General features: G+C 42.5%; 1 protein-coding gene across 1 annotated transcript in view; it reads left to right on the top strand.

Annotated features, from left to right (window-relative positions):
• AGBL1 (AGBL carboxypeptidase 1) overlaps window positions 1-14,520 on the top strand; it is a 251,982-nt gene that overhangs the window by 14,063 nt on the left and 223,399 nt on the right. Inside the window, exon 6 of the mRNA XM_050309740.1 lies at window positions 12,565-12,602. Coding sequence (XP_050165697.1) covers window positions 12,565-12,602 — 38 coding nt within the window. The remainder of the gene's footprint in view (window positions 1-12,564; window positions 12,603-14,520) is intronic.

The following is a 14,520-nucleotide window of genomic DNA, read 5'->3' as shown; positions in this document are numbered from 1 at the left end:
AAAAGCTTTTGGCCCAAAAGTAGACAAGGAAAATCTGGAAAAAACCATGAAAGGAAACAGTAGTGCAGAGCTTCTACAGCAGTACTTTGCATCATGCTGTCCCTACAAGGAAAGTAGCCTTATGAATTTCCTGTGGTTGCTGAGGCTTTTCTCCAGCTCCACCAGTGCTGGCAATTCTGGCAGGTGGAGTGTAAGCCAGTCTCTAGAACTATCAGTGATTTTAAAGCACAGAAGTGATTAGACCTACCCTGAGCAGAGTTAAATGACACAGTGTCAAAGCCCTTAGCAACAGCCTTTCTGCAGTAGGATTCCCTGTCCTGATAGCGCTGTTGGAGCCACACCAGCTGTAGCAGCAGCAGGGTAGCTGGTTTTAGAGATACAGAGGCAACACAAGAGACTCATTTCCAGCAGGAGAGAGAGAGATCTCCGAAGTCTTCACAGTCTTTCAGGCTCTTTTGAGTAGTTATCAAACACTGATTATAGAGAATAAAAAGATAAAGTAAATACTAGAGTATTTACCAAGTGCAGGTGAACTGAGTTTTTAGGGAGAGGAGGTTTTGTAACAGCAGTGCCACAAGGCTCTGCTGCATGGGGCTCTGGCTCACTAACACTGGCAGGACTCTTGTTGATCTCTTTATCTGCAGTGCAACACTTGGAATGGCAGCAATGCCAGTAAAATCTGTAAATAAACCCAGAGTTGAGCTGCTGTGGGATGTGTTTGGAGACAGGGCTTGGAACGTGAAGGAGAGAACCTGAAAACTTGAGGAAGTGACTGGTGAGGAAGAACAGGGCTGTCGATTCCCCATAGGGCTGCAGCTCTGGGCTGGGGAATGGAAACTCCCCCTGAAGTGTAAACCTTGGAAAGGTCATGCCTCTGAGACAGAATTTCTACTGTCAGGCTCAGCAATAGCCAGATTATTGAAGAGCACAAACAAAGAGAACCATCCCATATCTTTGGCACATCTACTCCGTATGTTTCTTTCCACCCCTGTGTTAAAGGGATACAGTCTGGACGTTGTGTGGACCATAGGGCATACATTGCAATGGCACAACAGTTCTCACTGTCTACTCAAAAGCTTAATTTCCTCCTTATTTTTCATTGTTGTTTTAAATCACACTTATATGTTTGTGGTTATTCCAGCTTTCACCACCTTCCAGATTTTACTGTGCAGAAAAAAACACAGGCACGTGGAAGAACCATCCAAGTAATGCTCAGAATTTTTACTGTGGTTTAATTATTTATCCCTATCACTTCATTCCTGTATATACAGCTGAAGTTCTACCAGTCTTGGCTTTGATATTGTCTGTTTTCAGATCCCAGAATTTGGCTTGAATATATCAGATGGAAGCTTTCCAACGGAAGGAGAGAGGAAAACAAACCCCTAACTTTTATTACTTAAACTTCTGCAAATTACTGCTTCAAAAAGCCCCTGCAGTTATGCCAGTGTGACATTGCAGCTTTCAAACAGCAAATATCAAGAGAATTTTACCCAGTATTTGCTGCATTGTGACATTTACTGACTTTCACTTCCTTTTAAATCCTCTGGCTGAATGGTTTGAAGAACAGGCACCAGCACTAAGATGTGACCAGATTATTGCTTAATAAGGAATTATACATGTGCAACTGAACAAATTCATAAGTCTGTGGCTGGCTGATCAGCCACAGCAACCAGATGCTTCTTTACAACCAGCCTTACACTCTCCACGGTGGTGTAATGACCTGTGATGCAATTGAGGCTGGTGTGTCCTACCTGCTCTCAAATCCCCCTGCTTGTAGATGTGGGGATGAAAACTAAGGCTGTGTTTTGGTTTCCCCTGGCATTGCAGTCTTCCTGCCCATCCTGGCAATGCATCCTGCATGTTGAACCTCAGGCACCAGCTCGGTAAAGTGCTGTGTTGAAGGCAACATGGGTGATCTAGCATATAAACTGATTTCTCTGACTCTTGTGCATACTAGTGAAATAAATAAACATCTCATTCTTTCTCAGGACTCTGCCTATTCCCATTTCTGTCTTATATATGCTGTTGTTCTTTGAAATGCTAGATATCTTGAGGTACTGTGGTTGCAGAGAGCCTCATCTCTGACCTGCAGTCTGCAGGTTTCCTTTCCTGCAGTAAGATGTCCTACTTCTGCCTGAGCTGTGGATATGAGGACAGGACAAGGACACATTCACAGCAGGTGTTGGGCTGGTGGTGCCTCTGCCACGGTTGGAGGTGTTGGTTCAGCCTGCTTGCAGGGACAGCTTCTGCAGAAGATGCATCCTCCTTTGCAGCATCTATCTCATTTTGTGTGAACCCACACATCCTCAGATGACTCTGTTGCCTTCCCTATGGCAGCCTGGAGGTCTTATGTCCAGAAAGCTGCTGCAGGGCAGTGTGAAAGCTGTCTGCTTTCCACACCTTTGCTCTTTTTCCTGCAGAGATGTATCTCAGTATGTATTACCCAATGCCACAGTATCCCTATTACCCCCTCACATGCCCAGCAAGACAGAAACCCCAGAATCGCGGAGCAAACTAAAGAGCAAGATGGCTTTTTCCTGCTAAACCTTTATTGAAAATCCCAGAAAAATTAATAAGCTTTTCTCCCTGCTCTGCAATTGCAACATTTATTTTCCAAAAGGCTTCATGCTTACTATATTTTCCTGTGGCAAAACCAGTCACTACTATACCTTTCTAACACCATTGTACATGTGTTTTGCAACCCTCTGTTTCAACAATACGTGGTGGGTAAAATGGGCATTTATTTAGCATAAAAGATTAAAACCAGGCTATTGCTATTGACTGAAGGGACTTGAGTGAGACCTGTTTTCTGAAAGAATGTCCAGATTTTCAGCCATTTTTCGATGTGTGAAGATGAAAGGGAATGTAACCATAACAGAAAACCTCTCAGCAGGTTAATGGATTAACTTGTACCGTTAAAAGGTAGTTCTGACCTTAGTATACAAAGGAGCTTTGAACAATCCTGCTAAGTGCTACCTGCACGTTTAGACATAAAAATGCCTTTTAAATTCAGATCAAGATGCCTATTGTGAATCTGTAAGAGAATGTTGCTTTGTGTTCCTCAAGCATGTTTATACGTTGTTCTCAATTTGAGACTGATTTAATAGTACCAATTAAGCTCAGTATTGTGTGCATACATGGCATACAAATGAATACCCCAGTATTTCCAAGCATCTTCCTGTTTGGCAGCATCAGTTAGGACCAACAAACTGTAAAATGGCCAATTCACACTAAATTCCCTGCTGAAAGGCTATGTATATATTTATTGAAGGAACACAATAATTAGAAAGGTTGAAGAGTGGGAATAGGAAGAAACCAGGAAAAAAATGGTGACAGATTCTGCATATTTTCTTCTGTATATTTTGTTGAAATTCAACTTGCATATGAGCTTTTCAGGTAGCTCTAACTCTGAACACCATCCTTTGGGATTTAGGTAAGAGTAATATATAGAAACTGCCTGACCTGTGTGCATAACAAGGGAAATGATGTTTACCTCCTTGGGAAGCACATGGGGATTGATAAATGTGTCACATGCAAGAAGATTAATTGCGCTGATATCTTTTTGCACTTGCTCCCTGCTGCAGATGTGGGTGTAACACTGCTGTCAGAGCTGCAACTGATGTGCAAGGAGCTGCTCCCACATCCAAACTGTGGCCTTGGTACCACAGGTTGTAGCTGCACACTCACCAAGAGCAGAGCTGAGTGGGGCTGGAGGGTTATGCTATGACATTATTCCCAGTTCACAGCCTCCCAAGTTTCACCTTGTCACGCAGCACAGGCAGAACAATTCCAGCAGCTATGGTTGCATGAAACAGCTTCTTGCTCTGGCATATTCAAAACAAAACAAAACAAAACCCCAAACATCTTCCCTAGAGATTTTAAACTTCGAGTTTTTTTGGCTGGACTTTATGGATGTGCTTCATCTGAATAGGACCAGGGGGAAAGTGAAGTGTAATATAAACACAAACTGATGGATCTATTTCTAAGCCTCGTAATATGGAAACAGTAGCATTAGATTAAAAAGAACGAACACAGTTTTTCATCTTGTGTTCAATATAAGTCATTCCTTGTTTTAGTCTGAAACATCTGACTTTTGCTTAAAGAAAAGTCTGACATACAAGTCAGCCTTCTTTCTTGGAAGAGATCAAGGAAGATGGTGCTTTCTCCGTCCTTCAGCTTCATATATCATGTTCTTTTCAAGTTTCTTCTATTGTACACATTTTTTAAATTAGCTTCTCTGAAAGATGTTTATTTCTTTGGTTAGAAAGGCAAACCAAACAAAAACCTCAAACAAAGCAATCCTCAAAAGCCTAAGCAGAGAAGCTGCAGGAATGGCTGCAATGAAAGCTCAGGTTTTTCATCCATCGCAGCAGCCCTGCAGAAAAGGTAGCTGTTTCAAACACTGCTGCTTTACAGCTCAAGAGCACCTTTCATTACAAAGTGCTTTTTAAAGATGTTGTACCCTGAGATTACTGCTGCCTTAGAGATGGTTTGTACTAACCAGTAGTCAAGGAGAACTACAGCTCTTAGCCTTGATTACCTTGAAACCAGCCTCCCTTTTATGCTCTCAAATAGCTCTGGGCACAAGCAGTGACATGTTGGATACCTCACTGCCTGGACTGTCAGTAACAGAAGCTGCCCTTAAGTATTTCACTGCCAGTAATTGATGGTATCCATAAAATAAAAATCTTGCAGAGGTTTGCAAGCAATGTGGTATATGTGCAGGGTTATTTTGTGGCATCATAAACTCCTGGGTACCTCCAAGCTCAACCTTCCCTTTATAGTTCACCATCAGAGACTCCCCAATGGCAAAGCACCTGCAGTTCAATTTCTCTTAATGAAAGAACTCACAGTTACCCTGCTGAGATTTGAGCCCAGGTTCCCTGGTATGTCACCAAGAGGTGCCATTTGACTTCATCATGCCCTAAGCAGGGTATGTGTGTTGTGTCCCTCTCCCTGCCCTTACTCTGGGTGTATGTAGTATTCAGAAAAGTTTGAAGCTGAACAAAATGGGGCTGGGTCTCTTCCCCCAGGCTTGGATTATGTGCTCCCCAGTGAGCACAACATTCATGTCAATCCTGTGGTCTTTGTGGTCTCCAGAGCAAAAGCTACTGGGAATGGAGAACTGATGAGCTACCAAAAAAATGACAGCTAAGGAGTGAGCCAACAGACCACCAGGCTCTTTTTGAACTGAGTACTATCTCGACTGGGAGTGGAAGACAACTGCCTGCAGAAAGAAAGGGGATTTAACCTCATTCACTGACACACTTTGACTGCATAAGAGATGATCTGTAGGGCTCTGCTGGTGCTTGTTAGCAGATGTGGCCTTGATGAGTGTCCTCACCACTCCTCTTAATCAATCAAGGATAGCATTCAGCCCCTTTCCCAGTTCCCCTACATGTTTCCCTTGGGTGGGAGACCCGGATTTTCACACTGTCAGCCTGGAACTGCCTGGGTGATGAATTGTTTAAGAATTCTGTCTGATTTTGATCCTTACAGCCCCTTCATCTTGACATGAATGACAAGCTGTCACAGCCTGCCTCAGCCATATTGGTGACATCTGACCTTAGAGAGGGAGCTGACATAATCTTCTGAGGTATAGCTTCTGTCTGAGGAGCCAGTGCCAGCTCTGCACTGTGCTGTAAGAAATGCCTGGGCACTTTTTTGGCAAGGATTTGAGTGTATTTCATATACCTTGTTCTTCTTTGTTACTTCTTTGAAGCTAATTTAATTTAGAGCTGTAAAGAATAGGTTGACTTTTTAGGCTACAGCTGTCTCGCCTTCTGTATTTTTTGTACACAAGAGAAAGTAGGATACTTGTAAGGATGCCTGTAGAATAAGCCTGGAGTCACTCTTCTTTCTGGGAGGCAGAGATGAAAGAGGCTGGAAGGCTCTACCTTTTCACTGATTTTAACCTAATAGGCTCCAGGGCAGGCAGGGAAGTTTGGAAGATGCTACGTTGAAGGCTTTGAACTGAACCTGGGAACTGACACATGCTGGTCACTGGACTTGAAGTATCCAGTAGAAAGAGTGTGTGATTTTTATTCCCTTTCCTTCAGCATTACACCAGAAGCACATCTGTGTACAACAGCTGGATTTCCAAACTCCACCTGTTGGCAGTGTGCGGGACATTGCAGACTGAAAGCAAACTTTGCCTCTAGTGTAAGTTCTAATGCCTAGCTAACAAGCTGGAATTAAAGTGGGTATGGTGATGGGTGTTTTCGCATAAGTCCTAGGCTAGCAGTGCTATAAAGATGCCGGCAGCAAAAGCAGCCTTTGCCCACCCGTTTTTCCAAGACTTGCGAAGCTGCTGGTTTTATGTCTTTAAGACAAATCTCTGTGCAGTGCCTGAGTATTTAAGATCTGTGTTCCTGGACCATGAGTGAAATGACCATTCAAGGCATCTGCCTTGGATGAGATATGCTTTCTGGTAGGATTTATAAAGCATCTATTGCTGTGGTGCCTACGTGTTATTTCTAAATGTCTCTCAGCTGTTGAACGTGAATGTGAAATTTAGAGCAAGTGGCTCTGTGACTATATAAACTCTGGTAGTTAAGTACATGTCCCAGGGGTTGGAGGCAAAATGCAGCCAGATAATGTGCACACTCAAGGACACTTAATTCCTCCTGGAGACAGGGGCTGTGGAAGCTTAGGGGCTTTAAGCCTGTAAGCTGTGATACTTTGAACCCTGAGTCAGGGTTCCATTGTGCTGGATGCTGTACAAATATGTATTTCACGGCCCCTGCCCCACGCTGCTTGTGGTATAAATAAACATGACAGCAACAAGTAAGTATATGTGAAATAGCAGGGTGAAGGGCAAAAGAAACTGAGCAACATGAGCTACATTTCTATAAAAATAGTGGTTTATGTCTTTATCATCCAGGTGTGATTGCTTTGAGGAATTAGATCAGGCATCAGGCTGAAGAGGTATTTAACGAAGCACCAAGTCATTAGCTTTCACTCAATAATTTGAAGAGGGTGTTCTGTGTTTCAGCGTGTAGAAGACACAATTTTTCAGGAGAAGGAAGCATGATTCAATTACTTGGGGGCTGATCTGTAGAGCGCCATTGGTTCATTTCTTTGCTCAGTCTTTGGCACTTCTGTTCCCTGTCCATAGTCCCAAGCTAGTCCTGAACATGTGAGCACCATGTGTCCTATGAATCTTAAAATCCTTTTGTGTAGTCAACCATGCATCTCTTCTGTAGTGAGGTTTTTCATTTTCAGGAGTCCTTCTTTTTCCTTGAAGAGACAGAAACAGAGGTACATCATTGTCCATCATACTGCCTTGTGCTACAACCTGTGAGCTGAGATTGGAGTGCAGAAGAAAACTGAAGAGCTTCTGGCTTTCAGGCTCCTCTGTCTGCAGTGATTCTCAGCAGAAAATGTCCTGGCAGCTCAGAATCTGAAAGGGTGACCTAGGCATAGGACTCCTTTGTCCAGGCTTTTTAACAGCCTGGTTTTACTGGCTAATCCAATTGTGCTTTGGCTTGGGACATGGAGTTTTTCTTTGTTGTTGCTGCTGGTTCCTAAGCACAGGATCTGGAAGTTGCATTTGTCTATCTGTCTGCTAGTTGTACTCCTGCCCAGATATCCAAGCTGCTGACTTGGAAACACTTCAAAGATTTCCATTCTTCAGAGTGGCTGTCTCGACTGCTACTACAGGGAGTTTTTAATGTTTTCTGATTATGGAGCAGCATTTATTATTATGCCTTATAAGACAGGGCAACTTTATTTATAATTTTTTTTTTTTTAAAATATATAAGTGAGCCTCCTTTGAGACACAGGACTTGACAAAACAGCTTAGATTTTCCTAACCTATTACCATAGAAAACAGAAAATCAGAGGAAGACATCTGGACAGATTTGGCAGGTTTTTTAATGATTTAATCCCTTCTCCCTCCTCCCCATCCCCTCTGTCTTCCCTCCGTTCGTTCTTGAGACAAATGCAGAGATTTGCACTGGGCATGTTATCAAATTCTCTGGTCTGGCATATGGCTCATCAAGTCATCTTTCTTGTGCTCTTAAACTTTTCCTCCTGTTCCCATCTTCCCCCCACCCCGTTCTTGCTCTCGTGCACAATTTATGAACTCCTGTCTCTGTCTTCCTGTCCCAGGCTTACTCATCTCATTATATCTTCTGATGCCAGAAAAGATGCTGTTGGTTTGCCATATGGTGCTAAGGGATGCTGATATTATCACAAACACCATTTGCCTGGTTTGCTCTAACCCCATTGATGCTTCAATGGTCTTGCTGCTTCTTTCAGTGTAAGCCTATTTTTCATCCTCCCCTATGACTTATTATTTGTTTCCTATATGGTGTTTTGTATGTTTGAATTAATTCAGCATCAACGATAGGTAATAATCTGGGGATACTTGCTGACAGCTGGCTTAATGTGTAAATGACAATGCTGATTGAAAGTCCAAACTTAAAACAAATGCAGGTAGCTAACTCTCTACACAGTGTAGGTGCAAACTCATTTCCCAGGGTAATTATGAATGTTAAGAGCTTGCATAATTTCAAAAGTTTCCAGGCAGATATTTTGAAGAAAATACAATTAAGAGCTAAAACCTCTTCTGGAGGCACCATTGCTAGTTTATGGTATCACTGGACTGTGAGTTCTGCAAGTTCTAGCACTGTGTTTCTGCTGTGGTTTGTACACAGGAACTCATCAGTCACTGTTGGCCACAGGACACTGCACTATTTGGACTTCCAACTTAAGCTGGTGTAGTTGCTATTTTCTGGACTAGCTAATTAACTTTGCACTTAGAATTCCTGTTTCCTATTTCACTGCCACTATATCTATGGTTAAAATATAGGGATATAGGACTACAGTCATTCCTGGGTCACTTTTTTCAGATCCTTTCCTCATTGGTAACTGAGCCTAGCAGTCTCATTATAAGGAATCCAGACTGTCTTTTCAAAGTCATTAGGTTGTTTGTCCCATTGTTGCCAAGATGGATATTTCAGACCTTCATTTTCCAGTGCTTAAAACCCATCCTTTATTTTCCAGTTGAAATTATTCATGGTCATTTTTTATCCATTCATCTTTGTGCCAAATTTGTTCTTCAGCCTAAGTAGCTCTCTGTTTTACTCAGTGTTTACTTCTCCACCACCCCAGTGTGTCTGTGGAGAAAAATCCAGTTGTCTCTTGACTATCATTTCACTAAGGTGACTAAACTGTGATCTTTAAACCCTCTCATGAGTTACGTCTCTGTTACCACAGTGATTTCCTTGGCACACTTCTGCATGGTTCCTTCTGAGTGCTGCACACAGCTGCTCAGGTGAAGCCTTGGATGAGAACATTCATGCTTCCCCTTCCCCACTGGTAGTGGATGTCCTGAGACCTGATCTGTTCTTTTCATGGTTGTCACCCTTCTGGTCATGCTTGTCCTCATCCTTTAATGGGCTCATATATCCAGGGTGTCCTTCTACCCATTTCCAAATTATGAGCCCCTGCTCATAACAGTAATTCTTATTAAACCCTAAATGCTTAACCTTGCACTTTGACTATTACATTTCATCACATTTCTATTGCTTCAGAACTCAAGAACATCTTGTTACTCCTGAAAGATATTCTGAACTCCCTGCTATTGGCAGCAGCTCCTGACTTCACACGGTCAGCAGATTTTGTTAGTATACTCTGACTTTTTGTGCCAAGGTCATTAATGAAAAGATGAAATAAGATCAGTCTCAAAAGATCCTTGAGGACTTCCACACATAACTTCCCTCTAGACTAATAATTCCTCTTTCAGCACAGCTCCTGTCATTGCCTCTTTAACCAGTTCCTTACCCACATTGTAATTCTTGCACTAAGAATGTTCTCCAGCTGGCCTAACAATTTTCAGTGTGGCACCATATCAAATGCTTTATTGAAGTACAGATAAATTAGATCCACCACATCTCCCTTGTCTAAAAAAAAAAGGTTATCTTATCAAAAAAAGATACCAAGTTAGACAGGCTTGATCTACTCTTGGTAAGTCTATTTTATCCTTTAAATCTGTTTATCTGTTTTGCAGTTTACCCTAATGACTTTTTTTTTTCCTTTTAAAATCAGTTCTAAAGCAATGCACACCACTGAGGTCAGTCTATTGGGTCTGCACTTATGACAGTAGAGCAGGTGCTGTAGGACCCACAGAATGCTTCATCCTGCCTATGCCAAACCCCTTGTGATGGATTGCAGTACCTGAAGAGATGAAATATGCCAATTTGTTTCTGCTTTATTTTATTGCAGTACTGTGTACAGGCATGGTCTGAGATGAGGATGTGTCTAGGCTGTTAGCTTGGGATATGGGAAATCCATGTAGCTGCAGCTGCAGGTCTGTAATGTTGCTTCAGAAGCAGATGGTGATTATGAAAATTTCCATTTCTGCTGAGAGGTGGTGGTGGGATCTGGGTGACATCACCTTTAATTTTTTAAGCTTTTTTCAGGACATGTCTGAATTTTCCACCCCACAGACCCTCTACATGGATTTACTTACATTTTTATGATAGTTTTGGGTTTCTTGGCTTTACAAGTTGCTCACCTGTTCTACCAGGTCGCATCAAAACCACGAATAGCTCTTATCTCTTGACTTGAGCTCTTTCCAAGCCCAGAGAAAAGAAGTGACCAGGAGTGCTTAAGGCTTTTGAAGGATCAACTTTGGTATGGCCAGGAAGGGCTTAGGTCTTCTGGGGTAAGCGGGATGAGGAATTGAAGAAAATTCAGACCCAAAGATAGTAGGAATTGGAGATTACACTGTCTGAGAACATGGCCTGGGAGTTCTAAGATCTTCTAAGCATGAATGAAGTTGTCTGTATACAATGTAGTTCACAGGCCACCCCAAAAGTATTGGAGGATCCAGATTTGCTGATCTATTGGCTGATGGGAGGATTGCTGGCAGTGTTGACTTTATGACAGTGGTGGAGCTCTCCTGAAACTCGTAGCAATGCTTGCAAGCATTGCTTACAAAATAAAGCAGATGCCTACAGGAAATACTGAGAAGTCTTCTACTTGGAGCCAGAGATACTCTGGTCGTCCTTCATTTCTCTGATGTTCTGCTATGTGAATGAGACATCACATTAAGGCTGTAAAACGTAGGTATGTAATGCAACCTCTTTTTACAAGACACGTACTGGAGTGTGAGCTCTGGGAGATGCTCTGGGTGGAATTTTAACTTGCTTAGAGTTGTTTACTTTGTCCCAGACTTTAAACTCGGGGAAAGATTGAGTATCTCTCTTCTGAGCAGGCTGAATAGCTGGTGGATGACAGTATTCCTCCCACTAGCTGAATGATTGCTGTTTAGGTGGAGCTGCAGAAGCAATGAAAGCATGACTATGCTTCCACTGGTGAGATTTTTAGCTACTGATTTCCAGTTCTGTCTGTATTTGTATGCGTTTCCTTTGCAGTTTGTAAAGCTGTTGTTGAACTCTGAGAGATTCATTATGAACAAATGACTTTAGATAGAGATGTTGACCCAACATCAGCAACAACCAGCTCTCTTGAATCTTTTAGTCTCAGCTGCTGTTAGGACACACAGTGAACAGCAGCTTGATGACAAAAAATATTTGTTTATTTGCTGCAGAATGATAATTGGCTCAGTATGGATGTTAATACGATTTTATTTGGGGATTGGTTAGTAAAGAGATTACATTTTAAGGAATCCTTGGGCATGGAGGTTTTTGTAGTTGTATTTGTTTAATCAGCTTTGGGCACTTGAAATTTCACAGCAGTAAGCCAGGTTAGAACACAAACCTTCTTGCTCCAGCAGAACATGGCTGGAAAAAAAAGTTTTCTGTGGTGATATTGGGATGGAGATTTTATCACACGAGGAAGGAACAGCCTCCAGATGTTGGGGAACAATGATATCTCAGTTCAGATTCTCAAACTGTTCAAACTGCTCGCCTGTACATTGAAATGACACAGAAAGTCAACAGAAACCTGTCTGTCTCTCCCCTGTGGCTACTTACTCCCTGCAAACAGTCTTACTTATAGAGTTTTAGCATCTTTCTTACAAGTCCTCCCCTGAGTGGGGCCCCTGACATACCCCTGCAATGCAAGACATTGTTTCAATTAAAAGAAATTCAATTTTGTTTTTATTTAAAGCTGGGAGGGAGGACAGGGTGAAGCTTGATTTAGGAAAATAGAAAACGCAGTGGGATTTGGCTGGAAATACTGACATTGATATCCCAGCCTTGATACAGAAGTTATCATCTGCTGATGTAGATCGAAGCACTTGTGTCTGGAGTGGGCATGTGCTGAGTCTCTGGTAAAAAGAAAAAGCTCTGGGGCAGCAGTTTAAAGACTTGTTAGATTACTTTGGATGTGTGGGTGTTGCTTTAAATTTTAATGGTCATTACAAATCAGTGCTACAGTAAAGCTAGAGGGCTAATGGTCTTTTAGAATAACTGAGTCAGCTCCAGAGACTGGATACTCTATTGGTGTAAAACATTGCAGTTCTGTCAAAGTTCATCATAAGCTGTCGGTTTAGACCATGTGGGAAGTGTGGCCCAGAAGACTGTGAAGATGAAGGTTACAAAAATTATCGAATAAATTGACATTATTTCTCCATCTCTCTTCTTTCCCTAGGGCAGCCATTGGGGCTCTGGCAGCTCTGCTGAAATCAAGTAAGCTTTTTTCTTCATATTCTTTCTGACTTTCTGTGCTGTGCTGCTAGACAGAATGATCCTGTTGAACCTCATTCTCCCTTGGTATTGCCTCTTCCCTTGGTACTAAAGAGCAATACAAAGGAAAGAGACAGTAGTCCAGTAGTTTCCTTTGTGAGTTATGATTCTTGGAGCTCCAGCTCTGTGGGAGATGGTGCCCTACACTCCAGGGAGCAAGATGACAAGGGAGCCAGACCAGACCTTATTGTGAGTATTTAGGGAGCAGTGATTGTCCTGGGGCATGGGGAGTACAATGGGAGAAAGGGGAACTTCTCCATCTGGTGACAAATCCTTATTGCTTTGATCCAGCATCACAGGAGAGTGGGGCCAGAACTTCTCTGTCCTGTCATGCTGTTGCACCACCATACTTGCCAAGTTACAACGATGCTGCGGGCAGAGACTTGGAAAAGTTCTATTTTCCAAAACAGATTACCTTATTCTCCCTTTTAAGTTTTTCAGGACTGATAATGTGCAGGCAGGGCTGAGAGATGGTGATTGCCAGGGTACAGCTCTGCTGTGAGAGGATGTGCTTAACATTTGCACCAGCTGGTTGGGGGTGTTGCAGACCTTGACCAAGCCAGGTGACTAAGTAATTTTGTGACACCCTTACCAGTTTGTTGCTGCTTCCATGGAAAGGGAGAAAAGGTCACAAATAACAGCAGTGTTGTTTGGTTGTGAATGGTATAGTGATTTTAGGGTAGCACATCATCTATTTTCAGCTGATTTTTTTTTTTTAAAGTGGTGGGACTGGAATTGTGAAATGGTGCTGATACTGTGCAACCAAACAGAACACTACAGACCACGAGTCAGCCTGAACTGTGTTTTTGGATGCTTTCTGCAGTCTGATGTTGAGTGGCCAAGAAAATGTCTTTTAGTTTTCTCCTTGTCCTATGGTTCAGGACATGAGAAGCTCCAGGCTTTTGGAGTACACTGCTCTGGTATTTGCATACAAATGAGCTAGTTGTGTCTTTTGGGAAGTGTGGGTCAGATGTGAGAAATAGCTCTGGTTTTTTAAGCTAAATTCACCATGTTTGAAAAAGCGATGAATTCTTTTTCAGGATTGCACCAGGACAGCTTGTTTTGTCACAATTAACCTTTTTGTGGCCATGAACTTAGAGCATTTGAATGGTGCAGGAGTTCTTGGAAAGTTAAAAGTCAAATCTGGTGAATGCTATAGCACTTGGAAATTGCTTATGAAAAAAGGGGATAGAGCTGTATCCAGCAAAGCACCCAGAAGCCCTCTGGCGTGTTTCAGATGGGACACAAACTAAATGGGAAGGAGGAATACTGGAAATTGCCACTGAGTGAATTGGTAGATTAAATATTGTGAGCTTTTTTTGGAAACTTGCAGTGACCTGCTAGCTGGGAAATGGTGGGGAGATTGTATTTTGCTGGTGCTGAAGGCTGTAAGATGGATAGGACAAGAACATGGCCATTCTTCGGGGTATATCCCTGTAGGACTGTGCTATCCTTGAGTGCTTCAGCCCAAAGTGCCAGGGGGATTATGGTTGTACACAGAGCTGTGTTGGAGGGTCAGTGTCACTCTTGCTTTTAGCAGAGCTGCAATTGCAAAGCACACAGTAGTTTTTAAGGGAGCAGGCAGATGGCAGTGTGTCTCCCTGATGGATTCAGAAACATCCATCTTCATCTCCTCAGGCTTCCATAAGCTCTACTTGAGATTTTGTCCACCTGCAGAGCCAGGGGCTGGCTAGAAACTGTTTGGCTTCTCTTTCCTAACAGAAGCTGATGCTAAATGCTCACTTAACAGGTGCATAACTGCAAGAAGCAAGATATGCCTGGAAAAAAGACATCAGTGTAAGAAAAAATTACCACCCCAGCTGTACCTGGGAAATTATTGCTGTTGTGTTTCAGAGGGGAA

This window comes from Myiozetetes cayanensis, unplaced genomic scaffold (assembly GCF_022539395.1).
Source record: "Myiozetetes cayanensis isolate MyiCay16 unplaced genomic scaffold, myiCay2020 scf14, whole genome shotgun sequence".
In the NCBI taxonomy this organism is placed as follows: Eukaryota; Metazoa; Chordata; class Aves; order Passeriformes; family Tyrannidae; genus Myiozetetes; species Myiozetetes cayanensis.
This window is presented reverse-complemented; position numbering and strand designations above follow the sequence as displayed.